Source organism: Polistes canadensis, unplaced genomic scaffold (assembly GCF_001313835.1).
Source record: "Polistes canadensis isolate GaletaPanama2010 unplaced genomic scaffold, ASM131383v1 scaffold_30, whole genome shotgun sequence".
NCBI lineage: Eukaryota > Metazoa > Arthropoda > Insecta > Hymenoptera > Vespidae > Polistes > Polistes canadensis.
This window is the reverse complement of record NW_014569577.1, coordinates 726446-741926: the sequence shown is the minus strand read 5'-3', so window position 1 is coordinate 741926 and position 15481 is coordinate 726446. Positions and strand designations below refer to the sequence as shown.

The window sequence follows — 15481 nt, the reverse complement described above, 5'->3', positions numbered from 1 at the left end:
TGTTAGTAACGTTAACTGCAATTTGAATACGTTGTCGCAAAATTTTCCTTCATTAAGTCGTCGTTATGTAACAAGAACCGAAGTGGTCATTTGACCGATATCATATTCCACACATATAATTTCCCCCATGAATACTAATTACAATGAATATGATACCAATGAACGCGTGGCAAAAATAAATGACTGGATTTTTTGTCAATTTTCATTCATTTTAAAATTGCATCACCGTGTAGTATTAATGAATTTCTATTCTTTTTTTTTCTTTTTTTTTTTTGTGTTTTATGAAGAGATAATACGAAATAACACCTAACAAAAGAGGAATATTTAAATACGCGTGTTAAACACGTCAGACGAGAACAAAGATTATTTCTAATCAAGTAAAAAGCACGAAATTCTTGATTACGTTTCATTTGTCAGTAAACAAAATAGCGAAGGAATTTAGAAGAGCCAACGCGAATGGTGTGCAACTACGTTTTCATATTTCGGCTAACATTTCGAGTAGCATAACACACAATGCTACTACTACTACTACTACTATTACAGTCAGCGCGTTCTCGTTCTCGTCATAAACGCGTTTCCGGAATTTGACGACAAAGTGAATATAAAGTAGTGAAGAGGGAGGGAGAGAAATGAAATTCCTACACAGTAAAGTTATATTGTGTATATTATATGATACATTGCCATTTCTCGCGTGGTTCCCTTCACTCACTTGAATATCCATCTTCATTCGTAGATAATTTTTCATATGAGATATAGTTTACGAATATTTTCCCTATATATATATATATATAGTAACATATGTGTAAAATACACATATATAGATTATAATTTACTTTCTTTTCCATAAGAAAATTTTCGAGGAGGTAAAATTTATGGAATACAAAAAACCGTATAAATCTAAAATAACTGTTTCTTATTTCTTTTTCGATCATATTTAACTTGTACGATTTTCTTTTTGTTCTTTTTTCTTTACCCTCCCGTTTCTTTTTTATCTTTTCGAAAATATTCACACAGAGTCGTACGGGTTACGGTCACGAGATTAAAATACTTTTCTTCGCTACGTTATATTCCCAAGAGAGGCATATCTCATTTTCATTTTGAAGAAGACCAGAAGACAGGCGCCACGACGTATATATTTATACATACACGTGCGTGTGTCGAAGTACAATGCTAAAGTAAGTAAAGGGTGGAAAAAAAAATAAGAGAAAGGAGAGAAGGAGGAAGAGGAGGAGGAGGAAGGAAAAAAAATGAGTTTTCCCGTCGTCGTACGTCTTTCATCCAACAACCACGTTTATTCCCACTACGATCATTCGATGCCCCCATAATAACCAAGATAGAGAGGAAAGAAAATTATTCCTGCTTTATTTCTTAATAAATATTTTTTTTTCCTCTCACACACACACACACACACACACACATATATATACTAGAAAAACGCGTAACAATAGACTAGACTTCTATCATTTTATTATTTTCTATCGTCCAACTTCTCATCCTCGATAAAAATCTAGAAACGAGTAAACATCTTTCGATATTACATTGCTCGAAACTTTCTTTTCGAGAAGACCCGAAAACAAAAATATTTCATCTATTTTTTCGCGAAAACGAGATAACTTTATCTATTCGTTTGGATATTTACGGAAATCAAAGTTTTCTCCTCCCCCCCATCGACGTATATTTTTCTTGGTATTCTGAATTACGAAAATACACAAAAAAAATGATTTTTTATCTACCCATATTAGAGATAAAACACGTTATTTAATTAAAAATAAATACAAACTTGTAATATATTAAATAAAATATATATTAAACTTCTTTTAACATTCATCCAATTAATCTTTTCTATATTTAATTTATTTCCTTTTTATTTTTACAGATTAGAAGAATCATCTTTATCTCTGATCCGTTGTTGATAACCAAACAACAAGATGGCAGCTTTCGTGGCGAAGCAGATGGTCGGCAACAAGCTGAATGCCGTTAAAGGTAAACAATTTTTATATACACATATATATATATATATATANTTTTTTTTTCTTTTTGTTTTGTTTTTTTTTCTTTTTATATTTCTCTTTGCTTTTGTCCAAAAATTCGATTCGACGTTTATATATAACGTATACGTTATATAAAAACGTCGAATCGAATTTTTGGACAAAAGCAAAGAGAAATATAAAAAGAAAAAAAAACAAAACAAAAAGAAAAAAAAAGTACCATTCCAATTTTGTTGAAGGGGGTAGGAATAGTTGGAACTTCGTTATCGGTCGAGATATCGCTTCGTGTCTATGTAAATAACCCCGAATGGAAAAAAAAAAAATATATGTATATATATTTTCTTCGTTAAAAAACAAAAAAATCGAAAGAGAAATTCGGACCAGGGATAATAGGCACGAAGTTGACCGAGAAATGCAAACGAAATGGTTCTATTTCCGAGGTACGTGATTCGTCCAACGAATTCTGTTCGATCGTTTGCACCAAAGCGTACAACATTTTTTGAGAATGCGTTGTGCAGGTAAACCACAAATTTGTGGATTCGTAAACCGAATACAAGATACGTACGCGAATTACGTAAGGGGACCCCACTTTCAAAAATTTCAGTAGTTTCTCAAATTATTATATAGGATATATGGTAATCATTTAATGGTATATTAAGTTATCTATGTGATGGTACTGTTTTTATATAAAATATATTTCAATATCATATGTTTTATTCTTTGATTATAATAAATGGTTCTATTTTTCGTCGATTCGTCTTTTGAAAGCAAAACTATCGACAATATTGCGAATCACGCAAAAGGAATCGATAGAAAGTGGAGGAAAAATCCGTTGCGGAATTTCTTCTTCTTTCCGTTACCGGATATCCGCCTAACATAGGTCGAATCTTTTCTTCTAAGGGAAACGTGACTTCCAGCAAATTTATTTCGTGTTCGTTCCATCGGATAGAACGCTGTTAAGATTCGATGGTACGGAATGAAACGTTTTTCGTTAATTCGTCGAAAAATAGAATCTCGAATTGTTGTTTCTCCTATTTAAAAGAAAATAATCTTTTAAAATGTACGAAATTAATCTTTTTGAAGTTATTTAAAAACAATATAATATCAATAATTTTAATACTTATTAAATAGAAAGATATAAGAGCGTACAAGTGAGATAAGGAATAAATTATTTATGATAAACGGGAAATAGAATATTAATTATTTCAAATTAATTACACTTGAATTAATGTTGCGAACGATGTATAAATAGACGAACAAACATTTGTCTTAAATTACTATCTTAAATTTATTATCATTTATTGAATATTATAATGTCGCGAAAAGATTATTAAATATGAAAAATAATGAAAAATGTTGCTAACCGATGAGGAGACCGGTTAAACACCGATAATCACGTTTAGGAAATCAATAGCGCATGAAACCCATAGTCTGTCGCGGTTTAACTAAGTGGTATAACCCTTCTTCTTCTTCTTCTTCTTCTACTTGTTTCTCTTAACTTTGACGCGAACGTGAATTACCAACAAATATTCTCTTACGTTCCTTGAACGTTTAATACAAGACAGGAGGCAATTCGATGCGCTTATGCGAATACAAGAGGAAGAAGAAAGTTAAACTAAAGAGATTACGGAAACCGAAGAAGGATAGTTATTTGTCTAGGCAAGTTTACTCGATCAGAAGAACGATAATCGTGAATAATCGGCTCCAATGTAGCAGTGTGTATGTGCGTACTCTCTTCGAAATTGGACATCACGAAAATTCAAGAGTCCATTCGAGATACGAGGATGATATAATCCGTTCGATATTGGTCAGAACAAGTAGTAGGATCAACGTATAATCGGACTCAAAGATTAAATTCATATTAACTCGATTTTGATTCGAGAAGGAAACGCCTTATGGAATAATTCCTTTATATTTATCGATTTCGAATAATATTTTATCAATATATATATATATATATATCTTAGAAAAATTTATCTGCTGATCGATTGATATAATTAAACACTTGTTGCAAATTTTATATTAAAAATCTTTTACCTGGATATACGATAAAAGATAAATAAAAAAAAGAAAAAGAAAAAGGATAAAAAAATTGCACTCGGTTATTGTTATTATTGGTTCACTCTATAAATAACGTCAAAGGGAAGGCCAATATTGCGATTCTCTCGACGATGGAGAATATTTTCCAACATATAAGTACCTATCTCTACATACGTAAATACATATATATACACACATATACATAGATGTACATAAATCTCTACTCCATTTTCGAAACAAACTCCGAAAATTCCGTTGGTAACTATCGATGTGTGTATTTCCTATCGTACCACGTGAAAGTATCTGGGTGTACATGCATGTGCGTATGTGTGGGTATGAAAGAGAGAGAGAGAGAATGCCAACGGCAATAAAACTTGCGTCATTAAGGAAAAGTTTTAGCTTTCGCGAGCGTCGAAGCGAAAAAGCGTATCGCAGGGATTCCCTAATGGGAAAGGACGACGAGTAAATGGGGACCTTCGTCAAACCTAGAAGCCGATTTTTGCTTGAAATCTTTCCACGGGTTGTTCGAAGACCTCTTACCTACCTATCTCTCTTCTTCAACGCGATCGATCCGTCCTCTTCCTGTCTACTCACCCTTTCGTCCCTTTCCCTTTCCACCTTTTCGCGTTCCTTTTCCATTCCTTTTTCTTTTTTTTTTTTCTTTTCCTATCCTATATCTAAACCCTTATCCAACTCCCGTCCCTTATTCTCGATTTCGTGTGTCCCTTGACAGAAGGAATTCTCCCTTCATACTTTCTTTTTTTTTTTTTTTTCCATTTCCTCGATCTACATAACGCATTTCATCAGATGCTAACATAATATTTCAATGTCCACTTACATACAATAAACGCAGTAAGAATATATATGACGATTCATTTTTTTTTTCTTTATTCTTCTTTCTATCATCTCGCTTTCGAATGGAAATTTTTCATAGAATACGTTTTAAGCGCGTATAAAGCATTTCGAATGAGATTCGTATCGATATTCGATCGTTTAAGTAATTCAATCGAATGGTAACGCGGGAAATACTATTGTGTTAAATAAAATAGATGCTTTTAATTGGTATTATGAGTGATCGATTTACGTTAATAAAGAGAAAAAGAGAAAAAGAGAAAAAGAGAGAGAGAGAGAGAGAGAAAGAGAAAACTCGATTTCGAAAGAGATTCATTAAAATGTATCATGCAATTCACATTTTGCCGCATTTCGAAAATAATAAATTGCTATGAAGACCATTTCGATTGTCAGATTTAATCTTGTTCGTTTTAATAACGAGATAAGATATAGGCTTGGCTTTTATTTAAGGGTGAAACAAACAGACATAAATTTATCACCCTTCTTGGGAAAAGACGTCCCGTTTACTACGAGTTTTCGATATAACAAGTGTGTTTTATTAAATAACAGATATAGTTTTATCTCTTTTTACTATTTTGTTTATATGAAAATTAATTTTAATATTTTAACCGTTCGAAAAGCAGTTTGCTTCTGAATGCTACTGGATAAACACAATTTTGTTAATAATATATATTTAATATATAACGAGATAATAATTGAAGATAAAAAGTACAATAAAATACAGTTCGGAATTGTTATTAATAATTTACCTATCTGTTGACAAATAGAATAATTAAATTAGGAATAATGAACATTTATAATATATATAATTAACGTATTTATAATGTACACAAATGTATTATTATTCTGAATATTAGCAGCCAGGTTCACTACTCTTCTCACTATAGTTTCAGAGTTAACAAACATATTATTATATAGGAATGAAATGTTATGTTAAAGTTTATGTATAAACAAGAACGAGACTAATTATCGCAATTTTTTATTTCTACAACGTTTTGTTGTTTGCGTAGAAAAAATTTAATATTTTTAACCGACTGACACAGGTTGTCAAAAACAATGAAACACATTGCGCAACTGCGATAATCATAAGATCAATGAAATTTACGTAAGACGGTAATTATGTTTAAATATAAGTTTATAATAATACAAATTTTACTGTAATCCCTAAAGGATAAACGTAGTAAGTACTTACAAAATTCCTCGCGTGGCAATGAACGTTTAAAGTGAATCCTCAAGTTAAGTTTGAAATTTCTCAATTGATTCTAAACAAATTCGACTAAATAATTTGTATAAGGATATTGTTTAACGATTGAAATATATATATTAAAGTTAAGTAACACAACAAATAGAAACACAAAAGTTACGGATTACAGTTAGCAGCATTATTATTATTATTATTATTACGGATTAAAATGATAACAATGAATAAACTCATGAAAATCGACGAATCCTTGTTTATAAAGTTTGGAGTTAGTCAGTTAATAATTCTAAACAAATTTAACGAATTTCAACGTGTTCGAATATAAATACGATTAAATCATTTCTATTTAAAAAGCACAACTCTGTTTTACGATTGAAATATTATTTTAAGTAAACAACAAAAACAACGAATATATGAACGTAATACTTCGGATTACAGTTGGCAACAGATCAGCAGCAACAGAATTATTATGGAATTATATGATCAAAAATGTTCTATAAAACGAATGAAATAAAATAATGATAATATATCGTATACGTTGGCAATTACATTTGATTTGTTTAAAATAATAGTATAGGTATATAAATACGTACGTACGTATATACACTCGTGGGGAAAACAAAAGCGTAGAAAACGAAAGGAGTTGCAGCTTACTGCAACGTTTACGAATGTAAAGAGAAGTTTGAAAGTTAGGCGGACATAATGAATAGGAAAATAGCCGATCTGCGGCTGAACCGCCGCGCATGATTCATCAAAGTTCGACGAGTGCGTTAGAACGGGTAGATAGATAGGATAGGACTAGACAAAGGTAGATGATATGTATATATATATACATCAAAGTATAAAGGAGTGGGCCAGAAGGATGGTACGTACTCCCATACGAACGGAAATCGGTGGTCGGCATCCTCAATGCGCGCGACGGCTTTCGCGGGAAATGCGGTGGGTAACTTTTGCGATGAGAACAGGGTGCCCATGAGAGAGAAAGAGAGAGAGAGAGAGAGAGAGAGAGAGGGTAGGTGGTAAGGGTATAGAAGGGGGGATGTGGAATCGGATAGCAATTAGTCGATGACCCCGATGTGTGCGCAGTCGCGCGCGCGCGCACACGCCTGCTAGATAGAAGTGGTGGTGGTGGTGGTGGTGGTGGTGGTGGTGGTGTGGTGTAAACAAAAGCTTTGAATAAATGTGTTAGTTCATATATATATATATATATATATATATACATGTCAGTGTGAGTTGGCTGTATCGCTATGAGAAAGATGGCGAACCCGGTGGTATTTCAAAAGTTACCCGAACGGATAAAAAGAGAAAGAAAAAGAGAAAGAAGTTGGCGAGGAAACGTGGGGATCCGTGCACAATTCTCGATTCGAAACACCAATGGTCGTTCGATGAAAGGCTCAACCTAGGTTTTGTAAAACCTAGTTGCATTTAGAAGTTCGACCCGCACCACGCCCTATTCTCCAGCCCTATTCTCCAACCCTTGTCTTTCTCTCTCCCTTTTTCTCCCATTCGTAATTCCTTCCTTCTTTCCTTCCTTTCTTCCTTGTGGCTGTGCTCACGTTTTTCTCTTTCTCTTTTCCTCTTTTCTTCTATCCTTTCATTTTTTTCTCTATTTTAATTGAAATCCTCGGAAGGCGATCGAGCAGAACCATAGCCATGGCATACCGCGGCACCATAATCTTTTTCTCAAAAATCGATCTTTCGGATAAACACAATTTTTCTTATTTTAATTCCATTCTGGCGGAAAAACAAATTCTCTTTTTCCTCTACTATCTTCCTTTTTTTATTCGTCATAACGTTCGTTGTCGTTTATTAAAAAGTTTGAACCATTTAGAGTACTACGTAAAAAAAAAAAAAGACTAAAAAATATGATAGAAGGTTGAACAGTCGATACTCAAAGGAAAGCTCTTTGACATCGTCCGATGGAACGAAACCACGGTACATCAATGGCAAATGCATTTCGTTAGCGAGCCCCACGATGATTCAACGGCATATCGAGTTACCTTCGTTTCATCAATCGTTACTTCTCGCGAAAGCGCGCGATGTAATCAGGCCGATCGATGAAATAATTTATGACGAAATGGCGCGGTACCCGCAAAACCGATGAGCGTAGCCCATTTTCCAAAATTTCCTAGTCTCTCTGTCTCCTCCTCCATTTTGCACTATCGGTGCTACTTGGTAGAGTGCCATTTGACTTCATTCTCTCTCTCTCTCTCTCTCTCTCTATCCATACATACCTAACGTATCGTGAATCCAGCCATTTATTTCATATTTAACCGCTAATGTACCACTCGCGACCACCGTAGCCATTTAATTATTTCCGCATTTGGTCCCGCGTACCTAACTTCGGCACACTACGCCGTTACCTCGTTCCAAAACCACACACCTATGTAAATCAGTCTGATTTTCATGATAGTATATGCTGATCGTTAAGAAATCACGATGGTTATTTAATAATAATAATAATAATAATAATAATAATAGTAATAATTCAACATTTGTATACGTTTTATATTATTGGGTTTAATTAAAGATGTGTTAATCGTTTGAACAACAACCATTTTAACCAATCTTTGTTTATCATGTTTACATAGCCCCACGTATTGTATGTATCTGTATTTACCTGCATACGTTCGATCGAAGAGAATGCAACAATTTGCGATAATAATAAAACAACAATGCTCCAGGGATTTAACAAAACTCGATATGCTTTCGGTAGGATCGATAAAAGATGAAGAATTATCAAATATTTATCAAAGAACATATCTATCTCTGGGTTCGATGTTTCATAAGATATTTATTTTATATACCACGCGTTAAGATTTATAACGATGTTTTATAGGGTCATCGATATTCATGGAATATTCTATAAACGATGTTTTTTTTTTTTTTTTTTTTAAAAGAGACAATTTCAATGCATCGATTGCGTCGAAAATGATTTTACTCTTTAAAATATTGATCTAATTTTATTGAAAAATTTGCATCTTAACACAAAGTATATATATAGAAATATATATCGAAAATATTTTAATTTAGACCACTACACGCGTGATACGATGAAATCCGTTGAAAAATGATTGCAACGCTTTTTTTTTTTTTTTTAATAACCCAGCGTATTTAAATATAATTATTCTTATTTATTACAAAGCGCAAAGTGACAATTTGAAAATCTACCATTCGTAAGATTTGGAAATAGCAGTGAGTAGTGGTACCTGTCGTGGATTAGCATACGAGCAGAAACTGAATTGTTCATCGATATTCCCACACGACAAACAATCGTCCTAATTAATTATGCGCCTCGTGATTTATTCGAGAGAGACAAGCAAGCGAAGCATCCAGACGAGAAGCAGTTCAGGGTAACAACTACGAAGCTGTTTCTCTTCTCTTGTCGCGAACAGAGAGTTTCATTTCTCCAAACTATATTACAAATTACTTTTCGTTGGTTGCCTCCGGGTTCTCTCTTTCGGAAAGAAAATATATACGGTTAGATGAAATTAATCGAGTTATCGTGAGACGATCGATCGATCGATGTATCAATCGATATATTTATTCGTTCAATCGAGCACACAAAATCGTCAATATAAACCTCAATCATCGGAGTTAAGTAAAAGAGAATCAATTTGATTAACGTTTGTTAACGTTAAGATAAAGTGATAACGTGAAATCTGCTAATATATCATTTAACAAGACGATCGATTTTATTATTTCCTTTTTTACTTCTATTTTCTATCATTCTACTATTTAAATCGTTTCCCCGAAATAATATCGGATTTGAAATTAGATATTTATTTAGAAATATCTCTCTCTCTTCGGAATAATTATAAATTGTACGAAGAAATACGACAGAGGACGATTCGAAAATGGCAGTTTATGTTATACCTATCGTCGAATCGAATTACGCGACCAGCAGTTCTCTTTTCGGTTTGCCACGAAGCACGTGAGCATGAGCACCGGTCAGCCAGTATTGCGGTACAGCACGGACTACGTATTCGACTAATTCCAACCGCACAGTGAACACGCACTAGGCCAGACTTTCGTTTGGCAAGTTCCCTCAGCCACGTCGAGCTTCATTAAGCCCCCATCGCGTAAAGTGATTATGAATGTACMCCTTTTAACACMCCTGCCGATCTAATAACCTAGCATCCTTCACCCTCACCCATAATTCAAGGAACATGATTTATTTCTCTTCGTCGCACAGAACTTTTTATGATATACAACAAAATTATCACAGAAATAATAATAACATCGTCAATTTTAAATAACATTCACTGGAATTCATGACAAATTTTAACGCATGGTATAAATATCTTGATTATCTTTTTTTTCTTATTTCTTTCTGTCACATAGAAATATTTCTTAGATTTGAGAAAGAAACTTTTTCGATCAAGTTAAAGTTTCATGACTCTTTAGTGTTTGGATAGATCCCTTAAGCTCCATTAGCGACTATGTGGTTGAACCCTCATACACACTCGAGAATACATTTAGAATATATATATATACCTAGATATATAGGCCTATATATACATGTCCCATACTTGACAACCAGTAAACCGGGTATACGCTTCACATCCAGCTACGCACGCGTGCGTGTTCGTGGATGCGGGTAAACCGGAAGCTGGATTGGAATCATCCGTCTAAACTACGATAGCCATATGACGGGTACATCCGCCATGCATGTTGATGTTCCTAAAGCCTGTGGGCATATTCTAGTTCGAGAACGAGCAAAATGCGTATTGACATCTCTCTATTCTGTTGGTCAGCATTTTATCAAGCACCCCTTACTATATCACTGATCTGTAATAATCGCTATTAACATTAATCAACAATTCTTCCTACAAAGAAAATTTAAATTACAAAAGTTTCATCAATTTATTCCAAATAATTCCTTATATTACATTTAATTATCTTGTCAATCTCTTATCTTTTAAAACGTGTTCTATAATCTTATTTAATTATCTAAGTACTTTCATACTTTTAAATAGAATGTTTAATCATATATAGGATAGTAGAATTTTATATGACATATTACATTTTTAATAATATAAAAGGTATTACACACATTAGTGAAATAAATTTATTTTTGTTCTATTTTTTTTTCTCTGCACCATTGTCTACCAAATAATTTACGGTTATATGATACCGAATATACATACGAGTTAGTACAAAAATAATTCATATGCCTATTTATCATAATTGAAGAACGTGATCTATCCAAAATGAAAGTGATCTTACTTAGGATATAACATTCAACACAAATATCTTAAGTTGTTAACGACTTTAATCGTTGGCCCATTTGGTTATGTCCCTTTTCGAGTCTCGATGTGTAAATCAACAACAAGAACAACAACAACAACAACAACAACAACAACAAACTACGATGTGTTAGTTCCAGTCTCTCATTCAGTCGCCTACTCGGTTTCCATTCCGTCTGTGTCCGTCCACTGGTTGCCGCCTCGGGGCCAACCAACATGGTGGTATATAACTCATCGCTTTTAGGCTCCATAATCCTTTCCAAGTTTCTCTCGGAACAGGGCGTTATAGAAATACGATGCAATTACTCGCCACAGCGAATCCCGATTCGGTACTCGTGCCTGCCTGCCACGGTGCGACGTTCGTGATTTACACCATGTAATTTCGTTTCGAAACGATAACGCAAAGTCTTCCTTTCCCTTTCCTTTTTTTTTTCTTTTTTTTTTTTTTTTTTTACAAGATTAATGACTTTTCACGTGAATCCGTATAAGTCTTATCTTCTATTAAATATTAAAATTATTTCAATATTTTATTTATACCAAATCGAATTTTATATCCGTTCCTTTTTTTTATTTTGAGAATATTTTTCATGAGAATATTTCTGAACCCCCCCTCCTCCTATAGAATATTCTCAACGATCGAACGACGACCGAAAAAATGCGAGGATACGATAAAGCGCAAAGTATCATTTCGAGAGATCGTATTTTAAGATTACGATCTAACCTTCCGATGCATCGCTGCCAAATGAAAATACTCGCGAGAAATTTCTTTACTTAATTTATTTTCATTACACGCATTTTCAAGTTATGAATTATAAATTTTTACGATATCTATTTTCATTTTCATTTTCATTGTTCACCAATGCGAGAGCATTTCTTTTTTTTTTTTACAGATCTAGATCTTAATTTTTTGCGAATATTTTTTATGTTCTTATCGATCGAACTGACAACGGTTGCATTGTAATATTAATGTGTCTTTTAACGTTACAAACGTCATAACCGTATGACGTGTTTTTGATGCCAACAGTAACTCGCCTAGTCATATTTTTCACTTACGTATATTCGTATCTAACGATAACATCGTCTCTTTTAAAGTGCTGACGTTGCATTTTATCGATCGTTTTACTGTTTACCTCCGAACGATATGAAAATATAACTTTGATTTTGATTTCAGGCAAACGCTGTGCACGATCCTTCTTTATTGGACGACTGACTGACTGACTGACTGACTTACTAGTAAATTCAATTTAGGAACTTCTTATGACTTCGTTAGAAGAAATATCGTGTCTGACTAGAGTTTATGATCCTCTCTCTCTCTCTCTCTCTCTCTCTCTTTCTCTTCCCCCACCCACCAATAGTCCTATAACTTTCATTACAAACAATTTAATTGCTCTCTTTTCTATCTGTTTCAACATCAATGAACTTTTATTAATTAATAATCATTAAATATTTATCGTATATTTCTGTAATACTATACTAAATTCGCGAATAAAAATCTTCGACTGTGTTATTTCCGACGATGAAATTTCGATCAAAATCGTTGAGATACTATTTTTATTTTATTTTATTTTATTTTATTTTATTATATTTTTCTTTTTATGCTTCACAGAAATTCTCGTACATGATACACATCAAATTGGACGATTCGTGTTATACTTTCGTGAAATATATTCTCTCGGATGAAGTATTTTATTATTTTACATTGTTTTTTTTCTGTTAACAATAATAATAATAATAATAATAATAATAATAAAGAACGAACGAAAGATGAACCGATCCGCAACGTGATCTCGATAACGTCAAACTAATCGCTTTTCGGTTAAAAGTTTCCTACATGGTATTTGAAATATGTCGAAGTTTCGTCGGTAATATTGAGAATTAGACGATACGTATATGTGTAATATGCATACATATAGGTATGTATTATATTCACGCGTAAAACTCTTGAAAATTTGCCGAGGCAAATATGCGAGCGATGCGAGAACGTTATACTCTCTACTTTGTTATCGCGTAATTATTTCTTTTTTTTCGTCGGGGAAAGAAAAAAGTAAAAAAAAAGAAGGAAAAAAATTAATTAAAAATTTAATTGAAAAAATATTCGCAAATTTTTTTTTTTTTATTATATTCGTACTTCGTTTGATCTCGAATTTACTTCTTAGTAATTCCTCGTTATAATTATCATTCTCGTTTATATAATATAATTTATCATTGTATGTTTTATCCACCTCATCCCCCCTCCCCTTCCCACCCCGAAATCGTTGATAAAGTACACTTTTCTCTTTTTATCCTTGTTTTTTTCCTTTTAAAATTCAACGTTTTTCCAATTCACATATTGGCGGAAAGAAAGTTCCGTGGAACGGCAACGACAAAGAAACGGCAAACGTATGGGTGCGCGATCAATCGATGAAACGGCTGCAAAGAGCGAAAACCAGAGAAAAAGGAAAAGAGAAAAAGGAAGAGAGAAAGAAAGAGAGAAAGCGAGCAAAGGGTTGGCGAGTGTATGTGTACGAATGTATGTATATATATATATGTGTGTGTGTGTGTGGCCTAAAAAACTGCCCTGATGTTTCGAGGCCGCGTTTTTGCGGTCCGACGCGCGCACTGAGAATATCGATTGACGTTCTAGTGTTCGTCGAATAGGCGCAAGAGAAATGCACCAGCATCCTCGTCGATGGACCAAAATTCCTACATCCAATTTTGTTCACACAAGAATGAGAATATATATATCTACAAAGGAGTGACAGAGATGGTGATAGAAAACATTCTACTCTCTACGTTTTGAAACTAATAAATTTAATTCGATAGAGAGAGAGAGATGATTAAAAAGATATATTGCAAATTAATAGAAAATAAAAACAAGTTTATATATAATCGAATAATTAATAAATAATAATTTATATTTTAAACGTTATATCTGTCTGCAAAAAAAAAAAAAACAACCATAGTTGCAACCTGCATAGCTTATTTTTACTCTCTATCTTTCTCTCTCTCGTTCGAATTTCTTTCTTGTTTTTCCAAGCACACATCGTGTCAACGACCTTTCGCGTTTTATCCAAGCTATACGATTTATTGGATTTTTGAAGGTCACCAGACAGGATCACTCCGGAGGCCGACGAAATCGTTTTACCTTTCTAAAAGCCATGGAACGTTTAAACGTTAAGCCACGAGATATAACCCGATGTGTTGGAATCTTTTGTTTTATCGTCTCGATTTTTATAAAAGAGATTATTCTTTCGTTTCCCTTTTTTTCCCTTTTCTTTTTTTATCTGTTTTTTTTTTTTTTATAGAAATTTCAGTGTCCATCGTTTCGTCGAGTGTAACAATCAAAAGAAAGCACGTTTTTGTAGTCTTTGTCGTTGACGTATCTACAATTTTCACGATAGCACGTTCCTCTCACGAAACCGTTTACATTTTAGATATTCGAGGGGTGTCGTGATATTTAATTAAATCCTCGAGGTTCTTGGTAGGCGGGAATTTCCGTCGACAGTTGGAAACAGTTCGAAAACCGCGTTTACCTCGACCAACCAACCAACCCCGTTGGACATTTAGCGAACAGAAACGAACGATTCGTGTGGTTCGTTCACCAAATCGCAAAACGGATGTACTTTGATGTACGAAACAGATAGAGAGAGAGAGAGAAAGACAGAGAAGTAGATACATTGAAAATAAATGAAGCCAACCGTACCGCAAGTACTATTTCTCATAATTTTTCACGTATCTAAACTTACAATCCAGTTTATTTTTTATTTTCATTTCTTTTCTTTCTTTTTGTCATAACATTTTTATTATTTCATACAACTGACTACGCGTTCCAATTTGCAATCAAGTTCAATGCTTTGAGATATTGAATGTTTCTTCCTAGGATTTCGTGAAAATCGATTATGTTATTACATGGGAAATATAAAAGAATTGATAAGACGAATTGATTTTTAAAAGAAAACAAAATACAAAATATCCATTTTTCGTGATTCAACCAGCCATCGCATCGACTAAACGTATTTTCTCTTTGGCAAAAAAGTCAAAGAAAAATAATAATATAAAAGCTCGTTCGAAATCTCGAAGAATACGGAAAAGAAAAAGAAGAAGAAGAAGAAGAAGAGGAAGAATACTGGGGTGTATTATCTTCACTCGGAAAATAGGTTCAGCAGTATTTC

General features: G+C 33.4%; 1 protein-coding gene across 2 annotated transcripts in view; it reads left to right on the top strand.

Moving 5' to 3' along the window:
* Positions 1–15481, top strand: part of LOC106784076 (complexin) — a 231614-nt gene that overhangs the window by 88911 nt on the left and 127222 nt on the right. For both annotated transcript variants that reach the window (XM_014743193.1, XM_014743194.1), the window contains one exon: positions 1877–1983. In XM_014743193.1, coding sequence (XP_014598679.1) covers positions 1929–1983 — 55 coding nt within the window. In that variant the 5' untranslated portion in view covers positions 1877–1928. The remainder of the gene's footprint in view (positions 1–1876; positions 1984–15481) is intronic.